We start from the raw sequence: 13,138 nt of genomic DNA, 5'->3' as shown, positions 1-13,138 counted from the left end.
AGGGTCCTTAGGTGTCACTTAAGCTCAGGTACCTGAAGCTACGTTCAATCGGGACACCGCCTCCCTCATACTGTAGGTACCTACGCACCTGTACCTAAGTACCTAAGTACAGTGACCCACAAGTCACCAATAAACCGATAAACCACTTAACGCGAAAGCTTAAGACGCGTCGAAGTCAGAAAAAGCGCGTCGTCAAGTCTAAAATCAGTAAATTACCAGGCAAGACTGTGACAATACCTAATTCTCATTGTTTGGTATTCAACAGCACAGCACAGCACAAATCGATATCATACCTAATTAGCCATGGCAGAAGCAGACTTAGAAGAGCTGAACGAACAGTTCGGTGCGCCGAACAAGGAGCTACAACCCGATGTCGTCTCTGAGCTGCAATCTATTATGAAGATGCATTCCCTGTCCGCTCAGGATTTATTTTTCAAGTGGGAGTCGTACTGCATAAAAATGGACATGGACGGGAACAATCTGTCTGTAGAAAGCCTGCGGGCCCTCAAGCAAGACATCCTAGACGCCTTGCAGCGAAACAATCGAACGCATCAGGTCCATATCAAGACGGAGAAGCGCTCGGCTGGGACACCGCGCAGCAATGTTAAGGGAGGCGGGGATGTTTATGGGATGTTAGAGGGAATGGTCCCCAGTACTCCAGCTACGGCAAAGCTAAACAAGAACGCCTCCAAGAGTGCCTCTAAGAGACGAAACCAGCCCGATACCCCCTCGATGGCTCGGGAATTAGAGTCTCTGAATGTTAGCTCGTAAGTCACTACCAGGATATAATACCCGTATAATGAAAACTAAGAGTTTACAGAGCAACTTCCTTTAACGACCGCCAGAACCCAGGAGAGGTGATAGAGGTCCTTAATAACCATCTTAAACCCCCTGAGCCCCCAATTGCACCGCATTCGGAATCGCGGATTAAATTGACCGCAGCTTCAGATATAAAAAAGCTAGGTTACAAAACGCTCGCTATGAAATCTTCGGAAGCATCTGAGATTCTAGACGACAGGATAGACGAATTTCTAGGATTAATAAGAGACCACCAAAACATAGACGAGAGCGAGTTCGGCAGTGCGGCCAGTCAAAGTACCACGGAAATCGTTGCTGTAGGCCGAATTGCGTCCGATTCTTCGGAAGGCAAACTTAACGCGGCATCTCTTGTTCTAGAGACATCGAGGCGGACCGGGGGAGGTCGGAGAATCCCCCTAAACTTACAAAAGCTTAATGGTCGCTATCAGTTTTTCCCGGGACAAATCGTCGCATTCAGGGGCATTAACTCATCCGGGAATGAATTTGTTGTCCGAGAAGTGCTGGAAATGCCCCTATTACCCAGCGCTGCATCTACGCCGGCCGGTATCGAGGCCCACAGGGAGAGACTTCGGGGTGGCCCAGACGCAATGGACTCGGGCGATGAGCCGGCACCGTTAAATATAATATTCGGCTCAGGTCCCTATTCAGCTGACGATAATCTCGACTTCGAGCCGCTTCACGCCCTCTGCAGCCAAGCGGCAGACACGTATGCCGACGCCCTCATCTTAACAGGACCGTTCATCGACGTCGACCACCCTCTGATTGCTACGGGCGACTTCGATCTCCCGGAGGACGCGGCCGTAGACCCAGACGCCGCAACAATGTCTACAGTTTTTAAGTATATGATTTCTCCAGCGCTGAACCGACTTGTTGCATCAAACCCAACTATCACCATTCTGTTAGTACCGTCCGTGCGCGACGTTATCGAGAAACACGTATCTTGGCCCCAAGATCCCTTTCCTAAAAAAGAATTAGGACTACCTAAGGCCGCACGTATAATCGGCAATCCTATGACTCTGTCTATCAATGAGATGGTACTCGGAATTTCGTCCCAGGATATCCTTTGGGGTCTACAACACGAGGAGCTTGTCGGTAGCCGGCCTCCAGACAACCACTTATTCTCTAGAGCTCCTAAATATTTGATCGAGCAAAGGCATTATTTCCCTATATTTCCTCCAGTAGATCGGCAGAAATTGCCCAAGGTCGGAACAGAAGACGGACTTCCATCTGGTGCCGTGCTTGACACGAGCTATTTGAAGCTGGGAGAGATGGTGACGGTGAGACCTGATATTATGATCGTTCCGAGTGCTTTGCCTCCGTTTGCAAGGGTACGTATAAACTATCGCCCCTTATTTTTCAGATAAACTTACTAACATATTCTAGGTCGTGGAGAGTGTTGTAATCATCAACCCAGGATACCTCTCGAAAAGGAGAGGCGCAGGGACGTATGCTCGAATGACTCTGTTTCCACCAACGGTGACAGATGAAGAGTTAAGTAGTGGAGGCATGGTTGGTCATAAGGTATTTGAAAGGGCCAAGGTCGAGATTACGAGGATATAGTGTATACAATTGCTCACATCAAGACGGACTAGGGGGCTCGTGATAAAATACGAATGCCGACTACCTAATCCTCTTATAACCGACTTATAATGTATCTATCTGTTAGACTAACTAGAATTATACCCAGACGTTAAACTAGTTTGGAGATTGTTTGCTGCATTTCTCTAGACGCCTATGAGTCTCATACATGTAACAATACGAGGTTAGAATGTACCTATGGTATTACTGTAGGTAATTGGGAAGATGTCTTGAAGGCGGGTAACTTTGAAGCTTGTACCTTTCATGTATAGAGTACGTAGAAAAGGTACATGGACATTTGCTGCGGACTTGAATTGAGAGCTCCACATCTGCAACATTAAATCTACCCCAAGAACTTACAACTTCCAAACCAGCATCCAGATCAGCAACTATTCACAGAGAAGAGACAATACATAATAGACTACTCGAGACGAGAGCAATGTCAAACCTCCAGCCCGTAAAGGGCAGCAGTAAAGACCAACCGGGCCTACGGTACCCGACGAGCGGCAAGACAATCTACCACCGACCGCTAAACCGCACCAAAGCCGCCGAACTCAGCGGCTCCAGCTTTGCCTATCTTTTCTCCGAGATGGTAGGCTACGCCTCGAAGAAGATAGAGAGTATACAGGATCTAGAAAAGCGGTAAGTTAGCCGGTTACCTATCTAAGGGTAGGGTAAGCTCGAGTCCTAATGCGACCCAGCCTCAACGTCCAAGGCCACCCCATCGGCCTCAAACTCCTCGACCTCCTCCTATACCGCGAACCGCCGCGCTCGCAGACGCGCCCGCTCAACATCATCACGCTCCTGCACTTCATCAAGATCAACGTGTGGCAGCACCTATTCGGGCGCGCAGCCGACGGCCTGGAGAAGTCGTCGGATCCGTCCAAGCCCGACGAGTACATGATCATCGACAACGAGCCGCTAGTCAATCGCTACGTCAGCGTGCCCAAGGACATGAGCCAGCTCAACTGCGCGGCGTACGTGGCGGGTATCGTCGAGGGTGTATGCGATGGCTCGGCGTTCCCGGCGCGCGTCACGGCGCACAGCGTTGGGAAGCAGGAGGAGGGTGAGATGTGGCCCGGCCGGACGGTTTTTCTGGTTAAGTTCGCGCCGGAGGTTATGGAGAGGGAGGGGTATTTGGGGAAAGGCTGAGAGTGGGATAGTATATTTTTGAGTGGAGGAAGGAGAATCAGGGGTGTGGTGGTTCTAGCATTGCAACGGCGTTCGGGACGGTTTGCCAGTCGGGAATCGAGGATAGGGTTCATTTATTTTATATTAGGAGCACGATATCACCGGGTCAGAAGATAGGGTGCGAGTTACGATATCAGGACAGTCCAAAGTCAATAGGCAACTAACTGTCTTGAAGAAAGAAAAAGGGATTATGTTACTACGCCGATTCGCCGTGAAAACGCCAGTTCCCCATAAAGACTCGCGCCTCTATAAACCATTACCAACGAAGCCGCATCCTTCGACAACAGCTCAACCCAACCTGTCATCGCGGCAGACCCTTATACGAAGCTCGACCCGCACCCCCCGACTTCCCCACCGCAGGTCCCTTACCCATGAGCTCAGCAAGCCCCAAATCCTTCCAAGCGGCCTCCCTGCTGCGCTGGGTAGCTTTCTGGATGCCGAAGGCGGCGTGCTGGTCGGGCACGACGTCGTCCTCGTCCTCCGGGTTGATGGGCTGGTGATGCGGCGGCACGTAGATGTCGTCGTCGGGCAGCTTGTCCTTGCAGAAGTCCTCGAACATGTCGGCGTCCCGCGGGCGCTGCATGTGCACGTACGTGTAGCAGCTATCTTTGTTCTGGGAGAGTGGACGGGGTTAGCTTGGGAGTAGGTAGAGACTGGTTAGTTGCTTTTAGGTGGAGGTGGAAATACCATCGTGCTTGTATGAGAGGGTTCCTTCGATCAGGCAGTATAGAGTGTTGCTGAGGTGTTGTTGACTGGTATTTGACGTAGATGATCTAGGTAGGTTTGTAGGTGTATGTACCTATGTACAGTAGGATTAGGTGGGATGTGATTGATGCAAGCTCTCGTCGTGCTTAGGTAAGGCTGTAGATGTGGGGCGCTACCTATGTATGTATCGTACTTTTTATTCTCCAACCGCGCAATTCGAGATCCACGCTTTCCCTTTCCCAGAACGTACCTATACTTCAGGGTACTTATTGGTAGACTTCACATCTACCGTACGTACATGAGCAGGCTGGCAGGTATGTAGGTAGCATTTGATTTCCTCTCTACTACGTATAGAACTGCCTACCTTCTAACCGCAAAATGCAGCCTACAGCATGTAGACAGTCACGCAAAAATACAGGCATCGTACAATCTAGTATCCCTTTTGGTAACAGACGGCCCGGCCAGATACTTCCAAAAACTCCATAACAGATCATGGCCCTACTTATAAAGGGATCGCAGCTCGCACAGCGTTACTCGTCATATCAGTGAGAGGTATCAAATCCTACACGTGTAGCTAGCTGTCCTTCCACGGCACTATTTCTGTAACACTCGTGAGCCATCTCACAAACGGTGTGTGTGTTACGGCATTGTATCTAATCGGAAATTAGGGGGTATCATCACTCTCCATTAAGACATATCAGACAGGTTTCAAGAGGACATATCCCGTTCAAAGTCCCGCCGATGTGTGTTTAGAGAAACATAGTTGGATACATTCTTCTGAACTAGCCGAGTTTCCCACGCCGAGTCCTGTATACGCTTAGTGTTAGAGTGGCTTACAATTTCCAATAAACTGTATCAGGTATACCTGACTTAATAAGCAGTTTGCAAAAGGAGGCAGTATAGTTAGGGTGCATTGAGGCGTAAATAAAACGAGCACAATAACAATTCATCGTTGGTTGCTATGTTGGTTGCTATTTCAACAGAGCTAGAATATCGCCTTCAGTATACCCCCCTTAGCATAACTTCAACCTGCGAGTTGCTATGAATCCATATGAGCCCCATCTCAACAATACCCTAGGACGAGATTCACCATTCCAACCATCGTATGTCACAACGTTTAACTAAGATAGACTCCAATTCCATAGTCCCTGTCGACGTACCAGCCGCGATGGCCCTTCGAGATGCACTCGCTCATCACCGAGTCGGAAAGGTACTGAGCGGCAAGCGCAGGGGAGATAGTCGAGGTACCGATGCGCTGGGGGCAGACGGAGGCGGTGCAGTTGCCAGACACGGCGTGGTAGCAACCCTCAACTAGTTTGACCGTGATATCATTTTGCACGGTTCGGAGTTGCTTGATCGCGCCAAGGCAGTCATCGGCAGAGGGGACTTCGCCCTATATATTGTATTAGCAAGTGTATTTATATGTATGCTTTATAAGATCATTTTTGATAAATAGGTTACTTACAACTTCCGAGGCAGGCTCGTAGCAACGGTGAACGGCGTCGCGGCGCTGCTTGACATGTCCAGCAGTCGAGTCGGCAATCACGTCGCGAAGGACGGTCTCTTGCATGAACTGAGACGAAGAGAGAGAACCCGTACCCTTGATAGCAACGGCGGCTGTAGAAGGTACTAGATTAAGGACGCCGGTCGTGATGACGGCCAAGGCGGCCATGCGCATGAGAAACATGGTGAATATATCGAACCGAAGTGATATCCCAGATGGAAGTTGAAAATGAGATAGTTGCTGAGATCAAGAAGTCAGTCTCGAATAACTGTTGCCTTTTAAAAAAGTGATTGGTGGTTAGATGATGTCAATGTTTGCTTGATTTATCTAGGTAACTCTAAGAATATTATCAGATGGAAACGGCGATTGATAGGTGCTTACCCAGTAGTTCGGCTGATTTTGTTGCAGCAGTGGGCTACTTACTTCAAGTTATTTGGAAGGTTCGACGAGTCTATTAAATTAACGCTCAACACTCGTGATCACCAAACCTGCTTAGGAAAGGGGCAAAGTAACACCCCCTTAGATCAACCAAAGTGAATGTTTGTGCATCAAAGCCCGCATCACAGTGCATCTGTGATTAAAATTTAATACAGCTAGTGTACCCGGGATAAGTGAATGTTAACTCGTGAAATTGTCTAACCTTCCCGTCCCAGCATCCAGCAATGACCTTGAAGCTTAAAACACTGCGGCCTGGAAAGTGGCCGTGAGAGAACATTCGTAGGAGTTACATGTCTAGTAACTAACTCAACAATGCAACTCAATAGTACGTGCCGCTAATTACTACTAGTAGGAGACCTTAAGTGTAGTGAATATTTCGGTTATTCATTCCTATGAGCAACTATTTGAAGTTGAATTGTTAAGTCGTTATATAACCACAAGGCGGATAGTAGTACTGAACGATGGGGGAAAATATTAGCTTAATAAAATATATATTTACTCTAAGAGGTCTATAGCCCCTAGAGTTGTACTCGACCAGGTCATTAATTCGCAAGGCTATCAAACTCCTGGTAATGGAGACGTTCGAGTATCAAAGCAAATGCTACGAGTACATGGCTACTCGTTCATGCGTTCTTGGACTGAGTCCAGTCTTTGCTAGAGTTCATCTGAGCTACATAATAGAAAGTCATTGCCATGATGTCCCCGAAATCACATCGTAGGCTTCATGAGAACAATACGGGCTGTTCCCACGTCATATATTCGAGAATCAATCCACCCACAGTCGGTACGTGCCATAGTGGCTGTTGATGTTAGTATGGTCCGCCATGACTCCTAGGTTTCCTTTGCCGATGCAGCCGTCCAGGAGTGGACTGGCTATGTAGGTTGTCAACCAAGTTGCAGATCTGTTGACGGGTCTGTTGACGTAGGGCTGGGCGCAGAAGCGGACTCTGCACGATCCTTGGTTCCAGACAGCGCAGACACCCGAGTAGAGTGCGAAATCCTGCTGCTCGTCGATTCGAATAGTTTCAATGATCTTCTGGCAGTCCGAGACCGAGGTGTTGGTAGACTGGTGTACCGTGTTAGCTTAGCCGTATGAGATGGAGTGAATAGGAGAGAATCCTATGACTTACGCCGTAACAAGTGAAGGCATCTCGTTTCTCGAGACCAAGGTGGACCATGTCAGATCCAACGCCAAGTGCAGTCTGAGATGAGTTGAGTACTGCCGTCATGCCTAAGCAGCTGCCAAAGGCGAGAATAGCAAAGATAGCAGCGAATTTCATGATGAATAGACTGTGTATCAGAGCCTCTTGAGTGTTGGAATTGTATAGTGAAGAGGAGGGTGCTAGAGTCCAGAGTTGAAATTCTAGTGGGAACGAGAGGTATGCGTAGGTTGATCAGTATGTTCTCGGATGGTCAAGAATTGAAGTTGCAAGTTGCTTGTAATCGACCCGAGACAAAAATACGAAGACCTAACGGCATGTGCAAAGAGACGGATAATACCTTCGGTGGGCAACTGCATTCTAGGTAGGCAGATACTTCAATTGGAATTAGGTAACCGAAGCATATGTACATGTATGGTACACAGAAGTAACCAGTTGAGGCAGGAACGCTCTGCCAGGACGTACATTCGTACATTCGTACCTTCTGCAAAACTCCCTCATGTTGCCTTAAATGCCGTTTCTAGTTGAAATACTGCAGTAAACTACACGCATGCAGAGCATCTTGCATCCCAAGGTACATGCGCCTGCATCATAAAAATATAGATCTAAGAGGTATGTAGTAACATGCCTAGAAGGGACAGCAATGTGCAGCCATCACGATCTTCCTCCCCCCTTTTTTTGCCGTAGCGGGATTCGGCTCGTTCCTTGTGTTCGCTGATAATTCAGAAGTGAGATTATGCAGGCGAGATTCTAACAACGTACAAAAATCAAAATATCATACATGGGTGCCAACAGAGCCTCATTAGGTGCACTATAACCATAAAACACATAAATACCTGCATAAGTTGTATGATGACTGACATTACCATTCGTTATAGTCTATAATCTATGTACCTATGTTGGACTGGGACGATCGAGCGTAATAATTACCCGTCAGGAACTCAGGTCGGACATGTTGTACGTTGAACATGACGAGAGCTTGTGAACCGGCGAAAGCGAATATTTGGCCAGACTCACGGACGCGTAAGATATGTACATATATAAGCTAGATCGGGATACGCAACGACGAACCAAGGTCAGCGGATCATAAGTAAGCTGATCGTAAGTGGATCTGTCAACATTCACAGATCGATCGGATGTCGTTCAATTATGTATGTATGTAGTAGCACCACGTCAAGCCACGAGAAATGACCGCCGCAAAGCCTCCTGGAGCATGACGATGTGACGATATAGCCGCATCGCACGAGGTACCATCATAGGTAAAATGTTAGATGCATTAACTATATACAATACACGTGTAGTTCATAATTAGGTAAGCTCCTACTAAATCATAAATGGATATGATTAACAGGGGCGATGACGCTGTTATTTATTAGCCAGTGGAGAAATATACATATAATTATTTATGCCTAACAACTTACATAGCAGCATACCTAGTACTTCAAGGTTGTAGATATATTGGCTAGGAACGGCACGTTTTCGGGCTGGATGCAAGGTATTTTGACAAGTTTGACATCGGTAATAATCAACTTAAGCATTTAGCTCATAACAAACGTAGTAATAAACGGGTATTAGATATGAATATGGAAGCGATCATTATTTCATTTAGAACTATCAATACTTACCTAACCAAACCCTGTCTGCGCAATTCGTTCATCTCGTTCATTTCGTAATAATAATTTCTAGGTTATCTGCTGTTGTGCCCCGTCGAGAGGATACGCGCAGGCTGTGCGAAAGTTAAAAGATTCCGTACGCGTACCCGTTCCTATTCGGCTTCTATATCCAATTTGAGGATTTTCTGCGTTGCCTGCCGCTTGTCCTGGCCGAAAAGTCGGAATTACCCGTAATTTATTATGCAACGTGCCATGTGCTTGTTGGGTTTATGCTGAGATCTGAGGCCAGGGAAAGAATCCTCCACGCGAGATCATTGGGTTCATTAGGACCACTGGGTTTCATCCTGAAGATGATGTATTTACGCTACAGCAAACGCAAGCCCATGCAAGAAACAAGTCAGCCATGTACGAAGCGTTATTTCTATGTACATACGCATGTAAATGAACCGTGGTAGACGTCCTGGTACTATGTAGTAATAAGCACTTAACCCAGAGAGTCACCAATGCTCCGATCAAAAGGTCCGTGGAGGCCTCGATCTACCGCTTATCTTTTACAAGCTAACCTGAGATGGAACGCGTGTTGGCACTATGGTGAACTTTGCATATAAGCTCAGACCAGTATCCAACAAAAAGGACAACGCTAATGTGTCTATTACAATACGATAAACGAGCACAGCTCGCAATCGTTACCAATACGTACGAAGTAGTATTGTGTCTTTCAATACGTACGATGTAATGATCAGCTAATAAAACATCAAAATTCAAAACTCGCGTGAACTTTGCGAAGAATTATGTGCTGCTTCATGCGAGACGCTAATAGTACGTAAAGGACAAAAGAAAACTTACATGGAAGTACGAACAAACGATAAAAATTGATGCGAGATATCGTTGAGGGGTAATTGTTTGCCGTTAAACGCTATCGTGTATGTAGGTATATCTTCCAGCCAATGTCTTGCATTTGAAGACGCAAGAATGCATGTGTGTCAGAACGCACGTGTAGAAAAAAAAGCTTCTGACATAACTTGACGAATTAGGTTATTACCTAGGGGAAGCTGCTGCGGCGGGTGCAAGCGTTATGGGGGCTATCAACTCCAGATTTTAGCTTTCTTAAGTGGTCGAGCCCCTCGTAGGCCTGTGCGACATACCCTATCTAGCCAGCTACCCCTGACTCCCCCTTTTTAATTGATCCAATGGCTCCCCTGGCTCCTGCATCTATCAGGCGCATGGATGCGCGCTATGGGCTGCTGCAAATGGCTGGCAAGGTTACACAAGGCCTGCAACGTTAGGAACAAGTTTAGTAAAGTTAGATACTGCAGAAATCTGGAACAATAACTCCATTGCTCGTCCACTTGCTCTAATTGTCTGCCACTATCTACTTTCGTACATCTTTTCGCTCCCTTTACCATTTATTCTTTTTTTTTTGTGCCCCTCGAAGGTTTAGGGTCACTCGTTCCTTGCATGATCACGTACGACTTGTCGGTAACAAGACATTCATTCGTTTCATTTTTAGTTGCTAGGCATTATATGTAGTGTTAGCGGACATACACACATACAATTACATTCGTACATTCGTACATCCAGCACACGGTATTACATGCATACATAGATCGCAATCACTCTCTTCCTCCCATTCGCACCCTCCTTTCAACTTCCCAATTTTTGTGTCGATCCTTTATTTCGATTTATCTCGAGACCTAAATTGTCGACTCAAGGAAGCATCAATGAACTGAAAGACCGAACGCCCTTGGTCCCATTTCAATCGATTGATCCCATCTCCAACGCCAACGCCAACGCCGACTTGGAGCAACTATCGCAAGAATAGAGCAAGTTCTAGCTTGCTCCTTCCTATTGCGTCCATCTAGACCCGATTCTCGGGCTAGCCAAGCGCGTCCTTACCCTTTAGCCCTTTAGTGGCTTCTGGTGAGCTTAGCACTTGTTATCCACGAAGTCATTCGATTGACTGACGGTTCCTCCTAGCACTCATTCCCCCAATCCGACCTTATACTCTCACCGTCGCCTTCCTCATTTTGGAACACCGTGGTTTGCCATTTAGCGAGCTCGGTTCTGAAGACGGCGGCGCCTACATATTAATATCTCCTCGATTCTATACTACCGGTGCGCCTCGGTTCGCGTTTTCCGTATCATTAAGGGAAATGGCTTCAATCACCGTAGAGAAGGCCACTAAGCCTGGCCAATTGATTGTTACTACACAACAACTCCGCGCACCTAGCAACGAGAGGAGTATAGACGGAGGTGGGGAGATGCGCCGAGGTTCTAACGTATCAACGCCAATCTCTGCTACCGCTTCGAACGGATTCGACACCGACATAGAAGCAATGGTGCCGGTCAAATCCTCTGAACACCTGAACAAGACATCAACCATTGGAACTAGGCGAAAATCGGATTGCCCTGTCTGGCCTGGACAAGAACACTGGCAGCAAAAGGCAAAGGCGGCTAAAATCAACAATAGATCTTGTCAGTGCATGGCTCGTCTCAGCAAGAGGAACAGAATCATTGCGAAGATCCTCATTGGTCTACTGATAGTGGGCATTGCCGTTGGTATTGGCTTCGGTATCAGCAAACCTCTCGGCGCGGGCATCTGGCAACCTTCGAGCCACTAATTACCTAAAATCATTATAGAAGCCAAAGACTTCATATATTATCAGAAATACTAGCGTCGTAGCCATGCGACCTTGTTGTACGATGATGATACCAGTTGTCCGGGAGGTCGAGGGCTTCATTCGACCCACCATTATTGTTATTTGAAGTTTATCGGGGCTGAATTACTAGCAACGCCTAGCGCTGATTCGAATCAGCGTTTGCTTGCTTTACGATTGTCTATACTCTCCAATACTTTTGTTGATACCCAATTGGACTCCGGTTCATATGCACACTGGTTTTTCGCAATTCAGGCCAGGGGAGAAACGGTACCTCATTAGACTGCGGAATATGGAGGCGTTAGGAGTAACACGTGGAATGTGGACAAGGCATATCACGAAAAGGCGTCTTGATTTTTTGGCGAGGTTGATACTCGAACTTAGCATAGTGTTTCGGCCACATTAGGCGTAAGACCGATACCAGACGCTTCGCGGCGTATGAAAATGGACGAATGGCCTTGTTCAGAGGGTCATTATTGCGAATCATGCGGTTTAGAACATTGTGTTTGATCTCGTTGAGTGATATGTAAGGGGGATATCTTTGTTAACTGAACCCATCTGCTAGTTCTGATTTGCAGCAAGTATGAAGTAATACTCAATGACGATACTTTTTTAGAGCTCTTATACTGCTTTAATATTATCGATTTCCGAGCTACTTTTAGATCCAGGAAATAATATTCATTTCACATGGAACCTACAGGGACAATAAGTGAACATATTTACATGCATATAACTAACCTCTAAAACATAGGTATCGCTAGTAATATCTTGGTTAGAAAGGCATCTCCTCGAGCTCTTCGGAAATTCTACTCATACTTCTCAGTACACCTTTCCTATTCGGCTGCTTGGTCGGCATCACCTTAGCTGCACCCGCCTTTCCGCTTACGTTCTTCCCTCGGTGGCCCTTAGACTTTTGCCACATGCTCGTGCCTGGCGGTCCGCCGGACCGCACTGTATTCGGCGTAACGGGCACGGTAGACGAGGGTCTCGTGATCATCATCCGGGCCCGGTCGCTTTCCGGACGCGAGGGGGACTCCCCGGTGCGTCGTTCGGAGGCCGCTATTGCCTCTCGCCACGGCAACACGCGCTGCGAGGGCAGGGATGCCATCTCGATGTCCCGAGGTGGGGTGCGTGTGTCCCGCCATACGGCGTATACGGCTATTATGGTGAATGTTACCGGGATTAGGCCTAGGAGGACGTACATGAGCGTCCAATTGCTGTTGTTATTGTTAGGGAGGGGGGGTGTGCCTTTTAGCGCCATTGGGGAGGTTCTGGCTGGATCTTTCTGTATGGACTAGCTGTTGAGAGAGGATGTGGTGCTGGGGAAAGGAGGGTTGGGGGCGTTATAGGGGAGTGTTGGGGATATGTGGAGGGGAGTCACTAATGATGACGATGGCGATGTTGATGCTCGTACAGGCCTGCTGCGATGAGATCGACTCAAAGCTAACTTGGGATTAGAAATAAATATATATA

The 13,138-nt window shown here is 47.4% G+C and overlaps 6 protein-coding genes across 6 annotated transcripts; 3 read left to right on the top strand and 3 right to left on the bottom strand.

The window, feature by feature from the left end:
* Positions 1-175: 175 nt before the first annotated feature.
* Positions 176-2,507, top strand: F5Y00DRAFT_227444 (DNA polymerase alpha, subunit B). The gene is made up of 3 exons (XM_048006482.1): positions 176-767; positions 821-2,147; positions 2,203-2,507. The coding sequence occupies exons 1-3, from the start codon at positions 304-306 to the stop codon at positions 2,377-2,379; spliced, it is 1,968 nt and encodes a 655-aa protein (XP_047868098.1). The 5' UTR covers positions 176-303; the 3' UTR covers positions 2,380-2,507.
* Positions 2,508-2,738: 231 nt separating this feature from the next.
* Positions 2,739-3,664, top strand: F5Y00DRAFT_189781 (putative SPP30 protein). Its single transcript, XM_048005151.1, has 2 exons — positions 2,739-3,039; positions 3,099-3,664. Exons 1-2 carry the CDS (start codon positions 2,837-2,839, stop codon positions 3,547-3,549), a joined length of 654 nt encoding a protein of 217 aa, XP_047868097.1. The 5' UTR covers positions 2,739-2,836; the 3' UTR covers positions 3,550-3,664.
* Positions 3,665-3,889: 225 nt separating this feature from the next.
* F5Y00DRAFT_258578 (Apc13p protein-domain-containing protein) lies at positions 3,890-5,980 on the bottom strand (the record flags this gene model as incomplete). The annotated part of the gene is made up of 3 exons (XM_048010729.1): positions 3,890-4,190; positions 5,454-5,686; positions 5,759-5,980. 3 exons carry the CDS (start codon positions 5,978-5,980, stop codon positions 3,890-3,892), a joined length of 756 nt encoding a protein of 251 aa, XP_047868096.1.
* Positions 5,981-6,947: 967 nt separating this feature from the next.
* On the bottom strand, positions 6,948-8,100 carry F5Y00DRAFT_189778 (uncharacterized protein). Its single transcript, XM_048005150.1, has 2 exons — positions 7,366-8,100; positions 6,948-7,301 (listed from the first exon to the last, which is right to left on the bottom strand). The coding sequence occupies exons 1-2, from the start codon at positions 7,513-7,515 to the stop codon at positions 7,002-7,004; spliced, it is 450 nt and encodes a 149-aa protein (XP_047868095.1). The 5' UTR covers positions 7,516-8,100; the 3' UTR covers positions 6,948-7,001.
* A 2,860-nt stretch (positions 8,101-10,960) lies between these two features.
* F5Y00DRAFT_189766 (uncharacterized protein) lies at positions 10,961-11,798 on the top strand. Its single transcript, XM_048005149.1, has one exon. It carries the CDS (start codon positions 11,162-11,164, stop codon positions 11,627-11,629), a length of 468 nt encoding a protein of 155 aa, XP_047868094.1. The 5' UTR covers positions 10,961-11,161; the 3' UTR covers positions 11,630-11,798.
* A 639-nt stretch (positions 11,799-12,437) lies between these two features.
* On the bottom strand, positions 12,438-12,926 carry F5Y00DRAFT_273652 (uncharacterized protein; the record flags this gene model as incomplete). The annotated part of the gene is made up of 1 exon (XM_048013221.1): positions 12,438-12,926. One exon carries the CDS (start codon positions 12,924-12,926, stop codon positions 12,438-12,440), a length of 489 nt encoding a protein of 162 aa, XP_047868093.1.
* Positions 12,927-13,138: the final 212 nt, after the last annotated feature.

Source organism: Daldinia vernicosa (assembly GCF_022497035.1).
Source record: "Daldinia vernicosa strain CBS 139.73 unplaced genomic scaffold F5Y00scaffold_7, whole genome shotgun sequence".
Lineage (NCBI taxonomy): Eukaryota > Fungi > Ascomycota > Sordariomycetes > Xylariales > Hypoxylaceae > Daldinia > Daldinia vernicosa.
Note: the sequence above shows the minus strand (reverse complement) of the source record. Positions and strands in the feature narration are given on the sequence as shown.

Coding starts and splice junctions, on each gene's coding strand:
- F5Y00DRAFT_189766 (XM_048005149.1), top strand. CDS start 11,162: ATGGCTTCAATCACCGTAGAGAAGGCCACTAAGCCTGGCCAATTGATT.
- F5Y00DRAFT_227444 (XM_048006482.1), top strand. CDS start 304: ATGGCAGAAGCAGACTTAGAAGAGCTGAACGAACAGTTCGGTGCGCCG. Junction 768..820: donor GAGTCTCTGAATGTTAGCTC/GTAAGTCACTAC, acceptor AAGAGTTTACAG/AGCAACTTCCTTTAACGACC. Junction 2,148..2,202: donor CTTTGCCTCCGTTTGCAAGG/GTACGTATAAAC, acceptor AACATATTCTAG/GTCGTGGAGAGTGTTGTAAT.
- F5Y00DRAFT_189781 (XM_048005151.1), top strand. CDS start 2,837: ATGTCAAACCTCCAGCCCGTAAAGGGCAGCAGTAAAGACCAACCGGGC. Junction 3,040..3,098: donor ATACAGGATCTAGAAAAGCG/GTAAGTTAGCCG, acceptor AATGCGACCCAG/CCTCAACGTCCAAGGCCACC.
- F5Y00DRAFT_189778 (XM_048005150.1), bottom strand. CDS start 7,515: ATGAAATTCGCTGCTATCTTTGCTATTCTCGCCTTTGGCAGCTGCTTA. Junction 7,302..7,365: donor ATGCCTTCACTTGTTACGGC/GTAAGTCATAGG, acceptor ACGGTACACCAG/TCTACCAACACCTCGGTCTC.